This window comes from Drosophila innubila, assembly GCF_004354385.1.
Source record: "Drosophila innubila isolate TH190305 chromosome 2R unlocalized genomic scaffold, UK_Dinn_1.0 1_C_2R, whole genome shotgun sequence".
In the NCBI taxonomy this organism is placed as follows: Eukaryota; Metazoa; Arthropoda; class Insecta; order Diptera; family Drosophilidae; genus Drosophila; species Drosophila innubila.
The window spans coordinates 14,909,343-14,932,560 of NW_022995374.1; the positions used below are offsets into that span (position 1 = coordinate 14,909,343).

Genomic DNA, 23,218 nt, shown 5'->3' on the forward strand with positions numbered 1-23,218 from the left:
GTGCCCACTATTTGAATGCTTTCCAGGCTATTTTTTGTTCCCCCTAAAAACTTGGCAGCACTGGTGTGGAAGCCTGCCACCCGGTCCAAATTTAAATTTTCCATCTTTCCAACACAGTTTTATTCCGTTTTCTCGGCGTTTTGCAACACCATCTGTATGGTTTTTGTGTCTATTGGCGCTAATTTGTTAAGGAGTTGTTTATTTTCATTAAAAATGTCTAATAAAGCGGACAAGTTGCTGAAACAGGCCATCAAGGAGCAGCAGAAACGAATTAGACCTGGAGAATGTCAAAAATACGTGCGTATGGTGCTGGACGCGGGATTACTGCGTATTCCTTTGGGTCAGGAGCTAATATCGCAATTGAATAATACAGACATGAAATACGAAATACGCAGCTTGCCGGCAAGTAATTGTATTATCTGGGAGCGCAATGTGGGTCAGCAGACCTTTGTGCCGGTGACAGCTGCCGGCTCAACGGGACTGGAAGATGCCTGGCAAATGGAGCGACAAGTTTTGCGATTGTTCACTGAATCTGATTTTCAGCGCGCACTAAAGGATCAGAATCTGGCGTGTATTGGACCAAGGCTCCATGATGCCTTCCCCCTGCCCAACTGCCAGTTTACAGTGGTCGTACCACGGCTGCGTCATGGTAAACACAGCAACTCCTCCAGCAGCGAGGCAAATGCGTTGATTGAGTTGCAACTGCTGCAGCAGCTGCACGTGGAGCAGTTGGCCCAACCACAGGGTCAGGAACTGTTGGCGCTGCTGCAACGCTACACCAAAGCCATTGCGGAGACACCCTACAAGCAGCAGCGCCAAGCGATCCTCGGCAGCTTCAAGAAGTACCTGGCCAACGACAACAAGCAATGCGTGCGCGTGGATCAGGGCCATGGATTTGGACGCCTCTGGCAGCAACATCTCAACAGACTGCCTCAGGTCACTCTAGAGGTGGCCGAATCCATTATATCACAGTATCCATGTCCCAAACGCTTGTTGGAGCACTTCAGCAGCGATTCCAATGCGGTACAAACGCTGGCAGACATCAAGATCAGGCGGGGAAATGGACCACAGCCTCTCCAGTCGGAAAGACGCATCGGAAACGTGCTTAGCAGTAAACTATATACTCTGTATAATACTAGAGATCCGAATACTTTGATTTAGCTTTAGTTTCTGTTTAGTTTATTCAGCTTTTCGTATTTTACAAATGATCGATCGTTAGAGTGCTAAAATATTGTACAGTTTAACTATTGTTTATATATTGTAGTTGTAAGTAGTATATTTAAAAATCACAATATTCTTTATACGCACATCTCTATAAATTTTCATAATTGTTTAATTTGATTTCTACTATTAGTTTATAATTTGAAATGATTTTACACCTGAATACTTTTGTTGATAAATTTGAATATTTGGCGCGTTTCGGATTCGCTTCCTAAATACACCTTATTATAGATTTATGCAGAAATTCTATGCTTAAATATATTTATTTACATATTAATTAATTAATAATTACTTAGGCTAAGAATTTCAAATTTCGATAGAAATTAATTAAATTAAAGAAAATGTAATGTAAGGATAAAAGATGTTAAATTCAGTCCGTCAGTCCTAGAGTGTGGCCAGAATGCGCGTGAATCCCAGACAGGCCGAGACAATGGTCTGGCCGAGACCCCAGATCATGGCATAGATCGGTGACATGGGCAAGCTGGAAGCGCGATGCACAAATGCGATGACAGCGCTGCTGATGATGCCACTCGCAGCGGGAGACAGAAATCCCATCACAAGTATCAATATCGAAAAGAAACGACCGAATTTGTGCTTTCTCAAGGTAACAAATGCCACCAAGGCGGCACACGTGTGAATGAATATGGACGAGAAGAGAGCCCAGAGAAAGACATGATACCACATCTCACGGAACGTATTGAGACGCGCATTTGTACGTAGTCCCACAACATCGACAATGGCGTCCAGTTCATCGGTATCGTAGGGTTCGGAGAACATGATCACAATGCGGGAGAGTGAGAGGGTGAAAAGAATCAGAATGTTTTTTCTTTTGTTTTGGCTATAAATTTGGAAGTGTTTAAGGATTGATGTTTGCTATTTAATACGTTTTCACTACGTTGCTAAATTATTGCTTTTCCGTTGCGCCACGTTTCCTTTCCATGCTCTTGGTTATTGATGTTTATTTAGCTGCTGTCCTCTTCTTGTTGCAGCTTTTCTTGTTGTTGTTCTTTTACTTTGGGTGTCGTCGTAGTTAATGTGCCGCACATTGTGCTCAATTGTTGCTCCTATTTTTAGATATTATTGATAAACCTGCAAATGACAAATGAGAGCACACTTAAGTTTCTGTTGAACTTTTGACCTTTTCGAGAATTATGCTAGGTTTACATTGCGTCACAGAGCTTCATAATTCAGTGTCACAGAATAATGTGAACACCAAATGTAGTTACAGAAATCTCTTTGTGCAGTAAGGGTTGTGACGCTAGAGTACGCACTTTGTGACTTGTCCTTTGTGCCACAGTGTGAACTTAGCATTTCTCAATAGGTACTCACACACACACACACCAACTGCAGCCTTCTTTTCGTTGATCCTGATTGCTAATCCTCCGTCGTTCCACGCACTCCCTGCTTTATTTTGAATATTCCACTTTCTTATTAATTCACTTAACATCTGTTTTGCATTTGTTTTTGTTTGATTGTGAGGCAGACAAAACAGGGAATCGATTAAAAAGGCCACACCAACAACATTTGCTTTGGCAGTGATTCACCGAATCCTAGGTAAGCATTTTATAGGTGTATTAAATGCACAGCGTGTAATACATGGGTTTTGCAATGCACTAGTGATATTTGCTTATTTATAAGCTTTTTGTATATATGTTTTAATTATTATTGTTTTCGCGACTGCGTTTTTATTTAACATGGCAACGGGGCTGGAACGCTTTGGGAAATGAAACTAGTTCTGATAAGCAGTCCAATCAGCTGTTCCACGCAAGTATCGATAGTGTATATCGCAAAATTTACATGTATATATTGGTATATCGATTACAGACATGCTGCGCGGCAGCTGATTTCAGCTACTTGTGTTTGTGTGTGTTTGTTCTATACAATTATTGTTGCGACCGGAAAAAAACCGAGAAAATTAGCAACTTGAGTTTTGTGTTAACTTATTAAAAGTAAAAATCCAATATGAATAAGGAACAAGACTATGCCTCAGATAGCGATGAAAGTGATGAAGATTTCTGTCCAGAAAATGTAAACGAAGAAGACGATTCCGGCGAAGAAGAAGACGACGAGAGCGAATCCGAAGAGGACGACGACGCCGAAGCAGGCAAAAAAGTAACTAAAGCGGCAAAAGGCAAAAAGAAGGACAAAGTAAAGGATAAGCGAAAAAGCATAGAAACAGAAATCACTGCACGCAGCACGCGGCAAACGGAAGTGAAACAGAATGGACGCGAAGCAGCGGAAAAGGACGAATTGGAGTCCGATGAGGAAGTGGACAAATCCCGTTCCGATGCGCTCTGGGCGGACTTTTTGGGAGATGTGGGCGCCGAGAGCAAACCAACCGCCACGAAGCCCAAGGAGAGGCAACCTTCACCCGTAAAGCCAACGGAGAAAATAAAACCCAAATCACCAGTTGCCACCAGTGATCATGTGACCGAAATGCTGGACTCCAGAGCCAAATCCAGTCCCAGTTCCACTTCCAGTGCAAAGGAGAATCAAGAGCAGTCGGCAACGGTCAGCTTGAAAACAGGAGCATCACCACGAGGCGTCTTCGGTGCCGCCAAACGACCTGCGAATGGAGGCGGAACCGGAAGCGGAAGCGGTGGAGCTGGCGGCGGTTTGGGCTCCCTACTCAATCAGCTGGGCAAGAAGAAGAAACTGTCGGTGCTGGAGAAGTCACAGCAGGATTGGAAGAGCTTCAAGAACGACGAGGGCATCGACGAGGAGTTGCGTACTCACAACAAGGGCAAGGATGGGTGAGTGCTTGAATTTATTCACAATACCTAGTGAATCCTTTATTAATCATCAATAATCTCTTCTCTGGATTAGCTACTTGGAACGCCAGGACTTCTTGCAGCGCACGGATGTGCGACAATTTGAGATTGAGAAAAACCTTCGACAGACGCGACGACAAAACTAAAGATAACAACCTTGGGCAAGATTTGCATCCACTTCCAAGCACATCGAACACACATTCATATTCACATTCACACATTCATTCGCTGTCCACATTCACATTCGTACTCTTTCTCTAAGTTTAAAATAGAGCAACATTTGCTTAACACTAAGTTTTATCTGTAAGGCTTCAATCCTTCTGAATGTGGCCCCAAAACAAACAAACTATAAAACGCTATTGATTAATCGAATACATATAAATCTATATATAAAACTCTTTGTCCTGACTGACTCACTGATCATGGCACAGCCCAAACCGTAAGAGCAAGGAAGCTGAAATTTTCACACAACATAGGTAAGACAATAGACGGCGTTTTGCGAAATTCTTATTGCAAGTGGCTCAAAGTTATTAACTATAAATAAGATACATATACAGAAAAGCAACAATTATTGTATGCAGTTGTCTTTATATAAGTTTAACTTAAGAATTGTAGTTTTATCTTCTATTGTTCTGCTGCAACGCTTTCTTCGACGCCCACGCGCTTCACATCGTTGCGCCGTAGATGCAGGAAGAGTCCACCCAGAGCACAGCCCAAGCTGCCCAGTCCTATGGCCAGCCATCTGAACAAGTTATTTTTATTGAGGACGCTGCAAAAGTTGAACTAAGTAGAGCAGCAAAAATTACTACAACTAATTGTATGCCTACCTAAATATCTTTTTATGCAACACGGCTGTAATCTTTTCATCCAGCTGCAGGGATTCCTCGATCCAAAAGAGTGGCAAGGCCAAGCTGCGCAATTGGGCCAACACCTGAACATGCTGGACAGGTGACACCTTCAGGCTGAACTGCAGTCGATTGTAGACAGAGAGCACTGTGCCGGATAACTAAAGATTAAATAGTTTAATTTAATAATATCCAAGTCAAACTACAGCTTAGATTAAACCTGTTCAAAGATCAAAGTGCTGGCATGTTTAGCCGCTGACGGCGACAATCCTTCAACTTGATTCAAGAGCTTTGGCTCTGACTGATAGAAATGTGGCAGGGACGCAATCAAAGGTGATCCATTGCAGCGTAACAGATCCATGGTGCCATCGGCAGGACAATCGTCGGGATAGCTTGTACAATAGCAGGACAAATCCGCTTCCAGCTGCAGAAGATTTGTCAGTGAAAGGAATAAATTTTCCGGGATTATTCTTACGCGTGGTGAGCCAAAGTTAAGTTCATAGCGCTGTGCGGGAAGCTGATTGTAACTGGTTTTTTCCACCCACTTGGGTGACAACGAGCGGCATAGTTGGGCGGAGTAGCTCCAGAGTCCCTGCTGTGGTCGCATGAAGGGCGGAAAGATGGTGCCATCTGTGCCACGCAAGCGATTGCAGCTGCCACTGTGACTATCCTGCCACACTTGCAACTCAGCCGCTCCATTGAATTGCAGCACACGTCCAACTGTTGAGCCCTTGGATCTACTCCGGGACACCTTAAAGCTCCCAGCATTTGTGTGATTGCCCTGCAAGTGAAAGATTAGTTAAAGAATTCGCTACTCTTCCCCTTTGACAGGGACTTGCCGCGCCCATTAGCGAGAATTTGTAGTGTGTGGCATTTATGGCAACTGCTCCTGGCACAGCGCCCGCTTGGAACTGCTGACAGATGGCCTGGGCCGCCGGATGCTCCTGTTCGCAGTTGACCCAGATGCCCACAAAGAAGAGTTCCATAAACGTGGCCGTGATGAAGGCACTGTGAGGTTTGAAGATCAGATCTAATCCTAAGGCAACTGCTGACTGCGTCTCATTTGGTTGCCCCAAATTAGCTATGGCCATGAACTGCGAGGAGCATGTGTAGGATTCAAAACAGGGCTTGGAACAATTAGTATTTACTGAGGAACTAATACAAATTGAAGTACGATTTCTAGATCTAAATTTAAATAATTTAAAACTAATATTTATATTAAATTTTGTAGTTATATAAAAATCAGTTATCAATTCAAATTTTATATTAAAAATAGAATCTGTGCTCCAATTTGTATTAGGAAAATTGAAAATAAAAATTAAATTGCCACATCTTTTCTAATTTTTAAATACTGATTAAATGATTCTTATATAAAATTTAAGTTAAATTATTATATTATAATATTTTAATTTAGGTCGAGTAATACACCTTATGCAGTTTAAATTAAAAAAAAAATTATTTAAAAAAAATGTACTGATCACTTTTTTGTATTTCAATTTCTTTTAACTCATTACTCGTATCTGCGATTCCTCATTAAAAGGGAATGAAGTTGAATCGGGAACTTGTGACTCACCTGCAGCAGAGGATGTGGCATGGTTATCAACTGCTCCCCGCTGAGTCCCAAATCTGTACGTAGCTGGAATGTATTGCGCATATTAAAGCTAATAGCATCCTCTTCTTCTATATCTTTAAGATTGTACTTGTCTTTCCACTCCCTAAAGTATGCTTAGTTAGTTTTAAGGAGCATTTTGTTGAGAATCCTGTAGCCAGTTTAAACTTACTCGAATACCAAAGGACCCACTTCCTCGAGCTGAGGTTTACCGCCTGCTTCAACTTCCTCTGGATTGCTTACATTAAAGACATAGATCTTAAAGATCATGGGAAACGGCAGCTGTTGCCACAACTGACGAGATTCGCTGCCAGGTTTCAGATTGATGCTCTGGAGATAGAAAATCAGTTTAGATTTTCTACATTTTAGAGAGTTTTCTTCACTCACCCGCTTGACCAGCTCCTGAAACAGCATGGGAAACCCTAGAAAACCTATGAGAGCTCCCAAAAGCAGCACCAAAAAAGATACTATTATTACCTTGAGATACATTTTCACTTCAACTGTCCAGCTCAACAGTTCCACGACGTTTGATTATTTTTTGATTGCGTTGTCCTCATTTAAAACTTTTTTTAGGCTCTGTCGTGTGGCGTAATTTGTACATTTTAAATCGAAATCTTATTAATTTTTAATCAGCCTACAGTGAGAAGGAAATTCTAATAAGGACAACTTCTATATTTGTGTCATTTGACGCTGATTTGCTGTAAAGTAAACAATCTTCTTATAAATATTTACCCATTATAATGAACAGTTCTTCCTACTTGTATCTTTGATGCTAATTAAGTAATTAGTCTATCATTTACATTAAAAATTGGGTCAGCTTGTAATTAACTCAAATTATGCACTGTATTCCACACTGGACTGTATTCCACAACAAAAGCAACAGGTGGACTCCATTTTGATTTAGCCCTATAGCCAAGACAACAACCTATCAGACATGTGTATTGACTGAACTACAGTTGTGGAACTTATATTGCTATACAGTGGTGGCTAGAATAATCATAAAACTACAAACGAAAGAAATTGCATTTGTCAAAACTTTGTTTGATATAAAAAAACTTTTTTCCAACTTAATGAAATTATAAGATTAAGTTTTTTTAATAAACTAGGGGGCTTCGTCCCCTGCTCTCTCAATTTTTTCCCCTTGGAATTACATCACTAGGCCCAGGGATAAACCCAAAAACTTCCACAGCTGAGTAAAACAACAAAATTAATTTCACATTGAGTCCACTTAAAAACATTTATTAATTTACGAGTAAATTTGGCATTTGGAATATGATCAACATAAACATTAAACTGAAAAAACATCTGCAAGTAAATGCTACTCTATATAGTATATAGTATATCGATATATGTATATGTATAGGATGTATAGGATATATATAAATTATATACACTTAAAATTCGCTAAATAATTTGTACAATTTTCTCATTTTTCATATGTTGAAGATACGCATCAAGTTTGTATAAAGTAAAATCAGTCAGAGTTGGGGGACAACAACTGGGGAACATCTTGAGGGGGAGGCTTGAGGATTAGCTAGAGATTCGTTTAGTCCAGTTCGACCTCCTTGAAGAGCGTTTGACTCTCGGCCTCTCTGATGGGCGGTTCCTCGTGCAGCTCATCGATCTCCAGCTCCTTGAAGGATGTCTGGCTGATGGCCTCCCGAGTGCAGAGCATTGTTAGCTGCTCCTCGGCGGGCTGTTCGCTGGTGGGCGGCAGTGCCACGCCTCCACCGAGCACATGCGACGTGGAAGTGCTGCAAAGTAGAAAAAAAAAAACAACAAATTAGTTAAAAGATTCGATTTTTCATGTTAGAATTTAAAAACTTACTTCAAGGAGTAGGTGGAGCGATAAAGTGGAGGCGGCGTATTCATCCGGACAGTGGCATATGCCGTTTGAGGATGTGCACTGGGATGATACACAAAGGCGAATTCATTCAGCGACGTCAGATACGAAGGCGGCGGCGGACGATGCTGGAACTCCGGATAGAGATAACTGCCTGGGAGCAGGCGATTTGTACAATGTGGACTATTGCAATTGCGGCAGGTTTCCATGCGCCTAAAGCAGGGACAGTCATCCACATCATCCGGCAGACTAAGACGCCAAATGGCACCCGAAATGACCAGCAATGAGACTCCAATGCCAATCATCAAGAGCGCCGCACTCAAATACTGTGTCGAGTGCTCTATCAATCCCGTCGAGCCAAGCACAATCCCGCCCAGCGTACAGGCCACGCCCCCCAGCGCAAAGATGCCAATGACAAAGGGCAGCGAGGGTCGCGCGAACCATTTGCGAAAGCTGTAGCCCAAGGGTGCGCCACTCAGCTCAGTGCTGCCCAGCACGCCATTGGATGCAGCTGCTCCGGACATGTTCAGATTCACGTTGGTGCTGGTCAAATTGGTGGCAACATCGCCGCTGCCACCGGCGAGTGGTACAGCCGCGTCCAAGAGGGTTCTGCAAAGGCGAGAGAAGAGAGTACACATGAGTTTACACTGTGAGAAAGAAGTGTGCAAGAAATAGTTTTTATTAAATGTGCTTAAAACAAAAGCTGATCTTGAATTTATTCTGAGTAAAAAGTGGAATCGAATATAAGACTTACACTGAGAGAAATATATCCGATGATGAGTTTATTTATTTATATTTATTATTTCAAATATCTGTCGACTTTTTTGCTTAGTGCATGCTGCACTCCAATAAAGTGTCAGCTCTTTGGCTTAAAAACTACCTGAAGCTGCTGTGGCAGGTAGCAAAAGGAACTAAAGTTCTAGCTGCCTAGTCTCACATTACATCATAGTGTGGCAGGATGGCATTGTGTGCCACATGTTGTCCTCCTTTTGCGCTTATCCCCTACTCTCTAAGTCAGTCGGTCCTTTTCTTTTGTCTATCTATGATTTAGAACACACACAAACTCGCACACACACACACACTCACACATACACACTCGCACACATGTGTTGTTGTTGTCCAGTTGCAGAGAGCCTGCATAAATTTAGAGAAAATCTTTGGCCTGACACATTGCACCTGCCTGTCGTCCCTTGATCCTGTTGCCCCTCCTCTCTCCCTCCCTATATGCTACTTCTGCTATCCTGCTATCCTGCTGTGCGTGTGCGTGTCCCATTTGATTTTAGAAATAGGCAGCTGTTTCTCATTTGATTTGCTGTTTGGTTTCCTCCCTCTCCATCTCTCCATCCCTCATTTATTATTGTTCTTTATCTGCTTTTTTGTATCTTTTTCTTTACTTCTCTTTTTGTATCTTTTCATCTTATTTTTTTTGATCTGTTGTTGGTTTACTTTTTGCTCTCGGTGTCAAACAAAGGCGACTCGCAACAGGTATTTTTATTTATTCATATACCCTTTATGCCTCGTATAAAGATCTTCTATTTCCTCCTCTAGACTGTCATAAATTTCCACCAAAATGTTTATTTTTTAATTGCGCACAGCAAACGAAATATTAAAACTCTATAAAAACTATGAAAATGCAGCTTTCAGGTGTGAAAATAAATTTTAGTTGCGCCGTAAAACCAAAATGTTGTGCATAAATCAATGCCGCGCCTCCGACCAAAAAGGAAGCATAAAAAGCCATAAAAAAAACCTCAAGAAAAGCGTTTGAAAAGTCTTAAAAAAATATCTATATGTAAGAAGAGATGGAGGGGGTTGTGCAAGGGGAAACTTGAGATTTCTTTTAATTACAATAGAAAATAAAGAAACAGCTGCGGGCGAGGTTTGACTTCTTGGCGGAACTCCCTCAGCTAATTCCAAGTTGACAGCGTCACACTCAATTGTCTGCAATTTGTCAACTAAAAAACTAGAGAAAAGAACCCCTAGAAAAATGTAATTAAGAAAAATTACTAAAAAAAAGAAAAGCAAACAATTAACAATGCCACAAATCAAATACTCTGTAAAGAGTTGCTAAATTGATTAAATCAACTTATATGGGAATAGATTGAATCACTTTTTTAATTTTATATTTAACTTAATATTTTCCATCTTAACGTATTTATTTCCTGAAAGATGTCTTGACTAAAATCTTATAAATTTAATCTAAAACTAAATAATATTTGTGTAATAATTTCAAGAAGAAACAGCTTTCTGAAATGGCAACATCTGAGTTTCCTAACACATTTTTATTTTCTATATTCTACAAATGACTTTAATAATAATACCCTGCTGCTCGAGCATAAAAAATAGAGTAAAATATAGGGGTATTCCTGGCATAACACATAAAAATATAAAATAGCACAAGCAACAAAATTGTGGTCGTAATTGGGGCGTGAATAGACCCATCAATTTCAAATATATCAAAGTGTTGCAGCCCCAATTTTTTAATTCAATAAAGTATGTTTTAGTCATTAATATTATTTTTAGACGCATTGCGACAATTATTTATGACATTTCTGTAGTTGTCATAAAAATGATTCATACATCAATCTGATGTTAATTCATAGTAGCGACGCGAGTCATAAATTCCATTTACCTGTAAGGTAGAATAACAGAAGATTGTCAACTTCATTTACAATTGGCAACACGTACGATAGTTTTTTTTTACAATTTATTAACAATCTCAATTTTATTACAGCTGGCGCATTTAAAAAGGTTTACGCATCATTACTTCAATAGGCCTCCCATCGGTTGTACTTTGAGATACTTAATCAAGAGCCAAATTAACCACAGCAGGAGCTGCCTGCTTTGAAAGTGGCTTACAAATCTATAATAGCCGGAGAGTAAATGATCTTGGTTAACTGTATGGCTTAGAAGTTGGATCATTTGTCAGCAGGCAGCGCGGTAGCATTTGAAAGATACAGAGATACAGCTACAAAAGATACTTAGATACATATTTGTTTGGCCGCAAGGGCAGAGGCGTCTTTTGGTACTTGTGAATTATGTGCTTCGATTTCAATGCCTTTGACAGTGCCACCATTTTTAATAACACCCAACACACACTCGCACACACACACTCACCAGCAGCTAATTTATGAGCTTTTGTATCTGTGTGTGCAACATTTATTGTTATTCGAAAATGTTTCGTTGCACTCGCTCAGCTCGTAAACATTTCTCGCCTCGGTTTCAGTTTCGGCTCTTAAGCTCAATCAGCGCGCATTGAAATTGAAATGGGGCAGACACACACACACACACTCATTCTCGTTTCCAACGTGCAACATGGGGCAGCCAGAGCGACAGTTGTTACACCATAAACATAAAATAGCTATAAAAGTGCAGAGTTAGCTTGTGAGTTAGATTTAACATCAATTAGCAGCTAAGAACGCGATCGATAGTAACGATAGTTTGAGCGCAGACTATCGATAGACCCTACACTTTATATAAATCATAAAAAATGTAAAGAAAACTGAAGAATTGTATAGATTATGATGAATTTAAAAATACTTGTAGGTTTTTTAGAAGAAACTGAGTTTAAGTATAGTTTAATATTTATACATCGATAGTTTTTATCGATTAAATAAACTATTAAATAGTTTTATGCTCTTCAAAATATATTGTTACTAAAAAATGTTTAAAATTCAGAGTGAATTTCAGTCAAAAGTAAGCCCAACTAAGCAACCCATTTTGTCTAATTTTATAGGGCATCGTTTTGGTTAGATGTTATTACGCTGCGTACAACAATCTCGGCTCGACTTCCGTTGCAATTTAGCGGCCCATTGTCTGGCCATAAGAGGCTAGACTTTCTTTGCCGCCTCATTAGCCAAGAAAGAGAGAAAGAGAGGGAAGGAGAGACAAGGCATTAAGCCACTTGCTGACCCAGTTATAGGGCCGGGCCAACAACTAACTGAGCAACAGTTGCTGTCATTAGGCATAATTACTTCCCTAATAGCATTTTCTTTTTGCTTTTTTTTATTTTGGCGTTAATTTACATTGCGCATTCGTAACTCGAGAGTTGATCAATTCTACTTGGGGACTTCAGACTTTGGACTGAGTAGAGAGGACTGAGAGCTGAGACAGCTGCGCATGTCTGTTAAGGCATAATTAAGTATACTATTAGAGCGCAAATTATTTGTCTACGTGCCCGAGACAATAGAACCCTAATTGGGTGCCAAAAACTGAAGAAAACAACTGCGGAAAACTGAGGTAGGAAGTGCGTGTAGGGAAATAAAAGGGGAGGAAAGATATCTATATGTAAATGTACTCAAAGTACTTAAAATACTCTTCGAATTATAAAAAGGTTTTTTTTGAAATTAGCCGCCTGACAAAAGGGAAAGAAGCAACTTTCTAGCTGAAATAAGTATGATTAAAAGTGAATTAGAATTATTAAAGTTTCTTTTCCATCACAAAAGCATAAATTTGGTTTAGGCCTTGAATTGGTTCTTAAATTGTAACGCCTAAGCCGCTTAGGCCATAAATTGGCCCCTACACTGAACTGTAGCTGTTGCTCTTGCTATTGTTTACAGCTTAACTGGGCCTACGGGTCTGCCTATGACTGCCTATGAGACAGCACGGGTTCAATATGTGTGTGGAGCTACTGTTTTTCTCCTCCCTCCCCAACCGTCCCTCTCTTGTGGCTCACGTGTCCCGAGTTCGAGTCTTAAAAATAAGAAAAATGATGATGAGCCTGATGCCACCTAAGCTGCCAACTTTGGGACAGCCTATCATTAAGCCGAGCTCTTCTCAGGTCGGGTTCTGTATGCCCTCGGCTCGCTTTTGGGGTAGACAGACCCCCAACTCTCGTTCTCTCGTGCTTCTTTCTCGCGGGCCTTTTGTTAATGAATGCCCACATTAAGCTGCACTTAAGTTACTTAAGAGTTTCAGTCGTAACTGTACTACAACTAATGGATTTTCAGCTTTTTTGATAGTAGATACCTTTGAGGTTAAGCCGTTGAACGGTAAATAGTAGTGTTGTTAAGTATTGTTGGTAAATAGTGAATTATGTTTGGCAATGTCAACATTGTAATTCATTTCTGTGTCAAGCCGATAAAAAGTTGAATTTTAAGTAGTTATTCTAAAGGTTAAACAACTGAATAATAAACATGAGTGTTGAGAAACGCCAAAAAAAATGTAATGTTTTCTAAGCTAGGCTCTCTATTAATATGTCTTGTTATATCTACACAGCTCAGTTTAGATTTAAAATAAGGATAATATTAAGTGCATCGAAGTTGGTAAAAAATTAAAAAGAGTGTTGAAAAGTCTCTTAAGTAAATAACTTTTGGTTAGGCTGTACCTTAGTAAGATTCTGCGGCAATATTTTAATTTTTAATCATTAATATCTTGACTCTGCCTGATAGAAAGAAGTCTAAAAGGTATAAAATGTGTTAAGAAGTGCCTTAAGTCAGTTAGTAGTGTTTAACAACTTGTAGACTAAGTCCTTCATAAATATTTCTAGCAATATTCACTCAAATGGATTCAAATTTCAGCTCCTGCCTGCGTTGGCCTGATAAAAAGTGCCCAGAATCAAAATCAAATTCAATTTGGTTTTAAAATGTTGTGAGAGGGTAGTTGTTGAGTTGAAGGGGGTTTGGGGGATGATTGTAAACGGTATTTGGATTTGGGGTTGCTGACAACATGGCCTGAAGGTAACAGCATTTATTATCAATAAACGCCAAAGGGGCGAATTTTTAGAAAATCATCTTCAAGTTTTCCCAAACAAAATTAATGAGTATTTTATGGGCTGATGAGTTTTGAAGTGCGTGGCAGAGATTAGAGAGTGACGCAGTTAAGGGATATACGATATTCAGTTTTCATTGACAACCTGAGGACATGTCACAAGGACTACGCTTGAGCTGGCTAGTTAAGTGCCCCCAAGAATAAAGTTGAGGACGAACATGAGACAAGACGCAAAACCACAAAACTGAAACCCAAAACTGTTGATGGTTTCAACTTCCTTTCCTTTCTCCCTCTCTCTCTTACTTTATCTCTCTCGCACACTGACTGGTATCAAATGACAGCCTCAGCGTAAGGTGAGTTCAAGGAACCAAACCGAATTTCGTGCCTTGGCTATAAAATCGAACTCTAGGCCCAATTGCCTGATGCACTCGAGCGTTACAAACTATCGATTTTATGTGCACAACAAACACACACAACACACACCACAACATTATTGAACTGTCTTTTGATTTGTTTAGGCGTTTTTCAAGTTTACTTTTGGACTTTTTCCATTGAATTTTCTACGATTTGAGCTTGTTTCTATGTTTGTTTCATATTTGAAATTGATATTTTTTGACAAGTACAAAAACACAAACAACAACGACAACAAACATTCAATTAACCATCAACTGCCCTTTTTTCATAATTTTTCTTCTTATCAAAGCATTTTTATTTGACTGTCAATATTGAAGTCATAACTTTTCTTTTATACAATAATGAACTTTGTATAGTTTTCTTAACGATTTATCGTTACACTTTAGTCTACTAATTGGTCTGTCTATCAATTTCAAAGTGTGTCGTGTCAAGTTATCAATATCTTTTTGATCTTTTGATTGGAATCGGATGGGACGAGATTGAAATTACCTTGATTCATCAAAGAGGTGTCTATCAAAGAGTTGTGAAACTAACAACATTAAAAAGGTCATCTGCTTCCGATTTGCTATGGGTTTTTTTTTTATTATATAGTTCATTAATCATGTTTTATATTTTAATTCATATTTGTACAGTTTCTATTTTGGTATTTTTAGTTAAAAAATTCCCTTAAAATAACGCGGAAAATAAACTATGACAATTAATCACAGGCAGTTTTGGGCCATGTCTCATGTTCTTGTCTGTTGGGCTGACAAAATTTATGCGCCACTATTAATTTTTATGCTTCTGGCACGAAATTCTAAGAATTGATGAGTTCAGCTGGGATAGAGTTGACTATTAGATACCTAAGAAATATAACTGGAGGAGTCTAGAGAAGTTTGTTGAGAGTATATTGTTATTGGGATTTGGAAAAGCAAACTGTAGGCTAACTATTTGATACCGATATAAAGAAAAGTTTTAAGAATTATTAACTTATTTTCTACTAACTCTGTTTGTTACGCCTGTGCAAGCAATATACCCTAAGCCTGCTTGGGCTACAGGGTATTTATGCCTACTACATGTACACAGCTTTGTGATAATCGCTGAGGCCGTACATGTGACATGTTAAACAGCAGCTACTTCCCTCCCGCTCCGTCCCTTTCCAGCCCCTCGTCATACCCCTCCCTCACTCACGGACTGCACTAAAATCGTCAAGTACAAGAGAGTCTGGGGCGTATCTTTTTTAGCTTTATGGAATTCTTCTGGCGTGCATATCAATGTCAGTTAATCTGCCCAATAAGGCATGAAGTGTCTTGATGTTGTTGTTGTTGTCTCTGTTGTTGTATGGGAAGTCTACGAGTGCACGACGAGTCGACACACAGACAGACGTACAGACGGACAGACGGACAGACAGTTAAGACAGACCAAGTGGCTGCCCTTGTATGTTGTATGTGTCTCGAGAGGCAGCACAAATCTCTGCTCCAGTTTTTTGAATAGGGGGCATGGGGCATGTGGCATGCTGGGATGTTGCTGCTTTTGTGCGTGACATGATTTTTGTTGAATGATAAAGTTTTTATTTCTTAAACAGTAGCGCGAGCGAACAAAGTCAAAGTCAGAGACGAAGCCGAAACCGAAGCCTCATTCCGCCCGGGAGCATGCCAATTATAATTTTAAATGCGTCTGTCAAAAACTTTCAGTTTCATGCAGCAGCAGCAGCAGGAGCAGCTACTGTTGTTGACCAGGCCCAGACCAGAGACCGTGGCCATTTTTAATGGCAACTTCCTGAACGATTTGTGTGTGGCAGCCACATTGGATGTGCCCCCAAGGGCAACATCGCTTTAGCGTCATCTTTATGTCTGTTTTATGGCACTTTTAAGTTACCTGCGCAGATGATGATGATGTGGATGCTGATGTGGAAGCTGATGTGCAAGCTGATGTGGATGCTGGTGTGGATGTGGATGCGGATGAGCCATGCCCATTGGACGCTGCTGATAGTACTGATGATATTGCAAATAGTTTGCCGCCGTCTCGGGATTTGTGTTGAGGAACGGCGATGTGGCAGCCGCATTTGCTGCCACCGCATGATGATGATGATGATCCATAAAGATGGCCGTATATTGTGGCGGATAGCTGCCAACAGGTGGCGTTACAGTTGCTGTTGCTGCTGCTGTTGCGGCGCCAGCGCCAGCAACACCGACTGCAACAGCAACATTGTTGCTGCATTTACTCTTGCTCTTGTGCAACTTGCGGCGCGTGCGTTTGCTCTGCCGCGAATCGCTGCGAGAACAGGCGCTCGTATTGAGAGCGGCAGTTGGTGGAGCAGTCGTGTTGTTGTTGTTGTTGTTGGTGCTGGTGGTGAACTGCAGCTCGCTGTAGATGCTCGACTCGAGCATGTTGCTCTCGGATGTGGTGCGATTCAATATAAACTGCTCAAATTCGTTATCCTCCTCATTGCCAGCTTGTTGTTGCAGTTGTTGTTGCTGCTCCAGCAGCGCTGTGGACTCGACGGGCATTTCCTCATTCGGCCTGACATTCGGATGAGCTGCTTCAATGTCATTGCGACTCCGATTGAGGCTGTTGCTGCTTTGGCTGGCGCTAATCACAATTTCCGGTATGACAAACGCTGATGGCGGCGCCAATTTCCGCTGCTCGCTCATAGCACCCAGCATGGTGCCGTTCTCAAACACAATTGTAGGCGTGGCAGGCATCATAACGCACACTCACGCACTCACACACTCACTCAAAATCACTTAATTTCTTTAACACTTTAATTTTTTTTATTTTTTGTGGTTTGTCCCTAACTGCCCAAGTTGGCCAAGAGCTTAATTCATTTTGCCGTTTTGCCTTTGCTTTGCACTACAAAACTTGTTATAGATTTTATTTTTATTTCGCTTGACTTTCGCCAGTACGCGCCAAATTTTTACGCACGCGAGTTTTGCAGCATTCAGCAAATTTTCGTTTATTCCTTTTTGCATGCAATGCTCCGTTCTTGTTGCCGTTGGACTGTGAACCTTCTTGGTGCGCGGACCGCCAAAAACTGATTTGTATTGTTGATGCGTTTGTTGTTTACGGCTTCTGGTTTTTCAACTTTAAACGCTCTCACAATGTTTTTCTCTCTAACGCGCTCTCTCTCTTGGTTCGTGTCGTGACGACGTCGACGTCGTTAATGGTTTTCGTAGCAAAACAACCACCAACAATATTGAGTTGAACTTCGTGCGCTGCATCTCATTGACGTCGCGGCGTCGCTACGTCACTCTTGCTGCTGCACTACGAATAACAACAGCACCAACACACACACACACACATGCACCATCGCAGACAAGAAACTCCCTCGCGCTCACTCTCATTCAAAGATGTCCGACGAGTTTCTGGCTTCAGTTTGTGCTCTCTCTCTACTCGCATCTTTCTCTCTGTTTTCAATACTTGTTTGTTGTTGATATCGGTCTCTCTGAAGGGCTGGCAGCCAGGAGCGGACTTGCTGTTGGGCCCATTGATGGCAGTGCCAGCTTTTAGCTGCAGCCGCTCCTGTGCTCATTTTTTCACACTTTTACTAAAAGAACATCACGAGCGTATTGAGCACATGTAATGTTCTCTATAGCGCCCCTGCTTGGGCCCGCATCTGATGCGTATCTGCTTCTCCCACTCTCTCCCTCGCCATCTCTCACTGCCTAGATTTTCGACTGAACCGAAAGAAGAAAAATAAAAATGAAGCCAAACAAGAACTGCGGCCAGGAAGGGACAGCACAGCACTCGAAACACAAACACCACAAAATCCCAGTATGCAACACAAATCTATCTACAAGATTCAAATACACATACAGATTCAGATGTGTTATGTGTTGAATGGCTCATCATTTTTTTTTGGCGAGGGTGAAATATTGTTATTGTACTGTAACATAGGACACTTTCAGTGAAATTTTCCCTTTCGCCCTCTCTACTAATCATATGAAATAATTTCTATTCCATCTTTTTTTTCCTATTCTCTACTGTTCTTCAGTTTATTTGCAGTTGTATCTTTTGGTCTTTTGAGGAATTTAATTAAAGAGCACCATTTGTGTTTGCTAAAAGGGAGACAACAACAACAAAACAGTAAAGAATATAAGAATTTGAATTTATTGTTCTGATGGCTCTTCAATTCTGCCCTTAACTTGTTGTGAACTGTAAGCGCTTTATGCTGCAATTCGAGTGGCACTTCGCAAAAGCGACGAATGCAAATATTTGCCATTATTTTAGTTACAGACAAACAAAGCTGAAACTTTGAAATGTTGATTTAAGATGCAGCTCAGCCTGAAATTTAGTCTTATTAGCCTAATGGCTATTAAGCTAATAACACTTGTATAGGGCCACTCTGGCAAATTAGCGCCACTCGAGGATAGCAGCTTAAGGCCAAGAGAAATTTTGGGAGTCAGTTTCAAAGTCACGGCGTCTGCACATTTTAGACAATTACCAATCTGTTCAGACACGCATATCGTTGCCATATAATTTCAACCTTTTTCTTAGCCTTCTTCTCTACTTCATCTTCTTCTTCTTATTTTTTTTTTTGGCAACTGGCCCGCAGACAAAATGTGGCTTAATCATAAGATACGGCGCTCTTGAGCAAATTAGGCGCGACTCCAAATGCCAGGGCAGCTGAGGCGCAGTTTATGGGGACTGGCCCATTCCCTTTGTATACCCTGTAACCAGGCAGAAGGGTATATTTATTTTTTTAAGTTAAGGCGGGTATATAAATATAATACATAAAAATAAGAAATCCAACCGAAAAAAATATATGTTACGGTTTCGTTCCGTTTCGATCCGAAACAACTATTATGATAAAAAGTTCTATTTCAGTGTATTTCTTTCGGGTCCGGTATCAGTAACGGAACGTAACGTTACACCAAATAAATTTTGAAACATTTTTAAATGTTAAGGTGTCCACCTTTCATTTTCTTGTAAAAAATTCATGTCAAAATTAAGAAATATTTTGATGGTAAAGTTATAAGGTCAGAGGCTTGAGCAACTTTAAACTTTCATTACTTTGTCAAAACTGGACATATTTTCAGACGGAATGTCGTTTTGATCATGGTTTGACCTCTTAAATTATTCTGCATTCAAATTTAATAATTTTTGTTAAAAAATTGATTTAACCTTAGATTCTGTCTCGATTTAAATGCAAAGCAAATTGAAAGTTTTAATTCTCAAATTTTAACCTTTAATCAACTTCTTATATTAAAAGTGAATATAAAAATGTTCGTTCTGCTTGCGAATACGAATAGGGTATATCTAAGTTGAGCTCTTTCAATTGGAGCATTTATATTTTATTTAAAATTGTTTTTTTTTGGTATTTTGTCTGCATGTTCTGTTCTGTTTTTTGTTTCTTGTTGTTATTTTTTTTTGGACAAGCACGCGCTCAGCTCATAATTACCAATTAGATGCTTTTCAATTTTTCGCTGCGGCTAGCGCTCAACACGTCTTGGCCATGGCCAAGTTGATGGATGGTTAGTTGATTCGTTGCCTGGTCGGTTGGGTCGACTCCTCATCTGGTGTTGCATGTTGAACTTAAGTTGCTGTCTCATGGTTTTTGTTTCTTCTTCTTCCTATTCTTTTTTTGTTGTGGTCACGTTGCATGCAACACTTGGACTTAAGTTGTACCTGCCTGTCTCAGGCTGTAACTGCCACATGAGTCGGCATTTGTGCTTATCAAGTTACGTATACAAAAAACCACAAACATTTCACTTTGGTGGCGGAAATTTGAGGCTAGCTTTTAGAAGTACTCGTCTGACTTGTTTTCTATTTGAAACTTGTTATCAAAATGTTCTACAGTTTCCGGTTAAAAAAAATGTACAAATGTTTCCGCTATTGTCAAAAAAACAAAAACGTTCACTTCAACATCTACGTTTATGTATTTGCATTTGATTAATGCAGTTCGAAGCACGATTTTAAAATGGAAATTAATGCAAATCTCTTCAGAGGGAAAAAACAAACTGAATAGCTTGTAATTGGCACAAATTGTATTATTAGCTGCATGATTAACTAGTTGGCTAAGCAAGACGAGTAGCTGTGGCAGCCATTAGCATGGCATTAAGCTAAAACAAACAATAGATACTCTATCTCAGAGATGCTTAAGTGCAGCTTCAAGCAAATAACTCACGGGCAGTCAGCGTTAATTTTCATTGTTTGATTAGTCCAGCTCAGAGTCTGTCCATCCAAATAGTCAATATGTTCCCAAAGAATCTTGTCATCTAACTATCTATGTATCTCGTATCTGTCTATATTTCTATCCATCTATCTATCTATCTATCTATCTTTAGCAGCATGTCAAAGAGTTAGCGCGTCAATTTGTTTATTTTGTTGCCATTTGTTTGTTTACTGCTGCGAGGCACAACATTAGAAACACACACATAAATGTGCATGTGTGTCTGTCTCTGTGTGTGTGTGTGTGTGTAGTAAAAGGGCCACTCTAGCCTAAAATAACAACAAGAAGAACAACAACAAGTTATGTACATTTTTATGATGCTGCTAAAAAAAAAAATGTTGAAAACTTTTTTGAACCTTTTGATCTTGCACAGTTTTGTCGTATCTGTTGGATCGTCTAAAAAAAAAAAGAGACTCAGACACCCCGCCCCCACCTTTGTCTCTACCTTCAGATACTCCCCCACTTCCACAGCATTAGCATTAAATTGATTTTTCATTAGTTTGTGCCGGGCAAACGGCTTGTACCGCACTCTTGATTCAACTCAAGCTCTAGCTTGAGTTGTGTATCAGTATCTCTGAGTTGTATCTGTATCTGTATCTTTAGGATTGCCAGTCATAAAAAAGTCAAGCTCTCTGTTGATTTTGTTGAGCTGAACTTGGAACGCACTGTGCACAGCGTGTGCTGAAAATGCCATTAATAATATTGGGGGGGAATTTTTATATTTTAACAAGAAATGCGTATTTGCTTGTGTGTGTGTGTGTGTGTGGGTTACATACATTATTACATATTAGATTAGGCTCTATTGATTATAAGGCAATGCCATAATGAACTTGTTTTCATAGCTGTTCAAGAGAGGGCAAGGTCAATGTAATGCATTAAAACTTTTGTATAGGCGTGGTTAATACTTTTTTTTTTGGCTATTATGTACGAGTATCTTGTAGATACTTAGCACATGTGGCTGATTGATTAATTGGCTGCTAGAATTAATTTGAAGATCAAACAGAAAATTTTTTTGCAAAAATAGTATTTAGCTGAAAAGCAGCACGAAAATCCGTACGAAAATATTTAAATATTTAAGATTTATTCTAGCGAAGTACACATACATACTTTGTATAAACACAATAAACGTTGCTTAATCGAAAATATTTTGTGGGAAATTGTAGCACAGAAAACAAATTCTAAATTAAAGTAGATATTTGGCAGACTGACAGAAGCTGCTTGCTTCGTCTTGATTGAATTAATTTGAAAGTTATCTAGAATAGTTATTTTATCTTTAACTTTGTGCAAGTGTGAAAAGCTAAAAACTTTTTATAGTTAAATGGAATTTTCATCATATTAGATTAAATTTCTACTTACTTTGCGTTATCTGTTTACATTGGCTGCATTCTTTCAGAGCTCACTGTGCAAAGCACGTACAGTGTTCGTCAAATGTCATTTGATAATCTACAAGTTTATTGTATTTCAGATACTCGATAGTGACTTGCAGCTACATTTGAGAGACTGTGCAATTTGTCATGCTTCTTTAGTGTACACTGTACAGTAATGTCTCGTTTGAGTAAACAGACGCCGCCCGTCGCCGCCTTTTGTTATGGCCAACGGCAGTTCTGTACAAATTGAATTTACCTTGAGCAAATTACAATATGCCGACAGGATATTGAAGAGGATGCCTGTGGCAGGCGGGTGGGCCCAAAAACACATCAGACCAGACCAGACCAGACCTGGCCTGACCATAGCTAAAGGACATTGCCAATAATTTGGCAGACTCGGAAGGAACACCCATGGCTAGGCAGGATGTTTGTAAGGACATTGACAGCATTGGGTTACAGCTAAATTGCATCTGGGAATGCGGAAGTGTCACCAAAAAACGTCACCAACAAAATTGCAGCTGACAAATGCCATGAAAAATATGTAAGAAAAAATTGCCTGCATTTTTGCATGCAAATTTTGGAGCAGAAAACAGCTGGTTTCCTCTCTCTTTCTCTATCTGTCTCTCTCGACTCGAATTACAATGCAGCTGGGTCTTTTCATTTGAGATATTCCCTTACTTTATCAGCTGCTTCGAATTACCCATACCGTTCATCTCATTCGGATTGATTCGCTTCGTCTCACACGCGTACGGCACGCGTTTCCTTCCGTTTTCAACCGGAACTGCAACTGCGTTACATTCCCCTTTCCATTTTCAGCTGCGTTTTCACTCCACGCATTTGTTTAGCCTAATTGAAGTGTGTAAATAATTAAATGCTCTGCTTAGAACAACCGCATGGTAAATGTCAGTCATAGTACGGAAGTTGAAGTTTCGAATTGGTTTTAGAGACTTTGGAAAATATTTTGAGTGCATTTGCAACTGGGGAGCTGCCCTCAATTCAATTCCCAAGCGCTGGTCTATAATTTGAATGACAAATCCGACACTCCCCGCATTTCTCTAGCCTTTCTTTTGCCCCTTATCAAAGGTTTGGCATCAACGGCAGGCTCATTAGTTAGAGCCTCGATTTTCAGATGGCTTCGGGAACGGGTGTGAAAAGGAACTTTCTCGGACAAAAGGATCTCTTGGACACAAAAGGAACTACGAGAGACTGTTAGGGGAGGTACACAATATGTATTATCATTATCATAATTTGGTGAACGGCTCGAAGATGTTCATATAAAGTACGAGCATAA

The 23,218-nt window shown here is 40.0% G+C and overlaps 5 protein-coding genes across 10 annotated transcripts; 2 read left to right on the top strand and 3 right to left on the bottom strand.

The window, feature by feature from the left end:
• The first annotated feature begins 94 nt into the window (after positions 1-94).
• Positions 95-1,273, top strand: LOC117785312 (probable crossover junction endonuclease EME2). The gene has a single exon (XM_034623256.1). The coding sequence runs from the start codon at positions 157-159 to the stop codon at positions 1,159-1,161; it is 1,005 nt and encodes a 334-aa protein (XP_034479147.1). The 5' UTR covers positions 95-156; the 3' UTR covers positions 1,162-1,273.
• Positions 1,157-17,697, bottom strand: LOC117785315 (transmembrane protein 170A). 6 transcript variants are annotated; one of them, XM_034623263.1, is made up of 4 exons: positions 14,658-14,669; positions 11,566-11,576; positions 1,531-2,310; positions 1,157-1,499 (listed from the first exon to the last, which is right to left on the bottom strand). In XM_034623263.1, exon 3 carries the CDS (start codon positions 1,996-1,998, stop codon positions 1,606-1,608), a length of 393 nt encoding a protein of 130 aa, XP_034479154.1. In that variant the 5' UTR covers positions 1,999-2,310; positions 11,566-11,576; positions 14,658-14,669; the 3' UTR covers positions 1,157-1,499; positions 1,531-1,605. The 6 variants fall into 6 exon arrangements, with proteins under 6 accessions (XP_034479154.1, XP_034479155.1, XP_034479152.1 ...); XM_034623264.1 differs by lacking the exons at positions 11,566-11,576; positions 14,658-14,669 and adding an exon at positions 17,676-17,697; XM_034623261.1 differs by lacking the exon at positions 14,658-14,669 and having other exon boundaries at positions 11,564-11,580.
• On the top strand, positions 3,072-4,387 carry LOC117785313 (craniofacial development protein 1). Its single transcript, XM_034623257.1, has 2 exons — positions 3,072-3,974; positions 4,048-4,387. Exons 1-2 carry the CDS (start codon positions 3,184-3,186, stop codon positions 4,136-4,138), a joined length of 882 nt encoding a protein of 293 aa, XP_034479148.1. The 5' UTR covers positions 3,072-3,183; the 3' UTR covers positions 4,139-4,387.
• LOC117782994 (sensory neuron membrane protein 1-like) lies at positions 4,568-6,935 on the bottom strand. Its single transcript, XM_034620116.1, is given in 8 exon segments — positions 4,568-4,761; positions 4,820-4,998; positions 5,058-5,261; positions 5,313-5,637; positions 5,639-5,931; positions 6,411-6,552; positions 6,619-6,776; positions 6,834-6,935. Coding segments are annotated over 8 exon segments (1,548 nt in total). The 3' UTR covers positions 4,568-4,616.
• Positions 7,658-17,419, bottom strand: LOC117785311 (midnolin homolog). Its single transcript, XM_034623255.1, has 3 exons — positions 16,267-17,419; positions 8,275-8,898; positions 7,658-8,200 (listed from the first exon to the last, which is right to left on the bottom strand). Exons 1-3 carry the CDS (start codon positions 17,094-17,096, stop codon positions 7,993-7,995), a joined length of 1,662 nt encoding a protein of 553 aa, XP_034479146.1. The 5' UTR covers positions 17,097-17,419; the 3' UTR covers positions 7,658-7,992.
• Positions 17,698-23,218: the final 5,521 nt, after the last annotated feature.

What these genes read in the sequence shown, in the direction of transcription:
- LOC117785311 (XM_034623255.1), bottom strand. Translation starts at nt 17,096, where the DNA reads ATGATGCCTGCCACGCCTACAATTGTGTTTGAGAACGGCACCATGCTG. An exon ending in CATCATCATCATCTGCGCAG is followed by an intron (nt 8,899 to 16,266) that starts GTAACTTAAAAG and finishes TCGCCTTTGCAG; the next exon opens with AACCCTCTTGGACGCGGCTG. An exon ending in CGCTCCACCTACTCCTTGAA is followed by an intron (nt 8,201 to 8,274) that starts GTAAGTTTTTAA and finishes TCTACTTTGCAG; the next exon opens with CACTTCCACGTCGCATGTGC.
- LOC117785312 (XM_034623256.1), top strand. Translation starts at nt 157, where the DNA reads ATGGTTTTTGTGTCTATTGGCGCTAATTTGTTAAGGAGTTGTTTATTT.
- LOC117785315 (XM_034623264.1), bottom strand. Translation starts at nt 1,998, where the DNA reads ATGTTCTCCGAACCCTACGATACCGATGAACTGGACGCCATTGTCGAT.
- LOC117785313 (XM_034623257.1), top strand. Translation starts at nt 3,184, where the DNA reads ATGAATAAGGAACAAGACTATGCCTCAGATAGCGATGAAAGTGATGAA. An exon ending in CACAACAAGGGCAAGGATGG is followed by an intron (nt 3,975 to 4,047) that starts GTGAGTGCTTGA and finishes TCTCTGGATTAG; the next exon opens with CTACTTGGAACGCCAGGACT.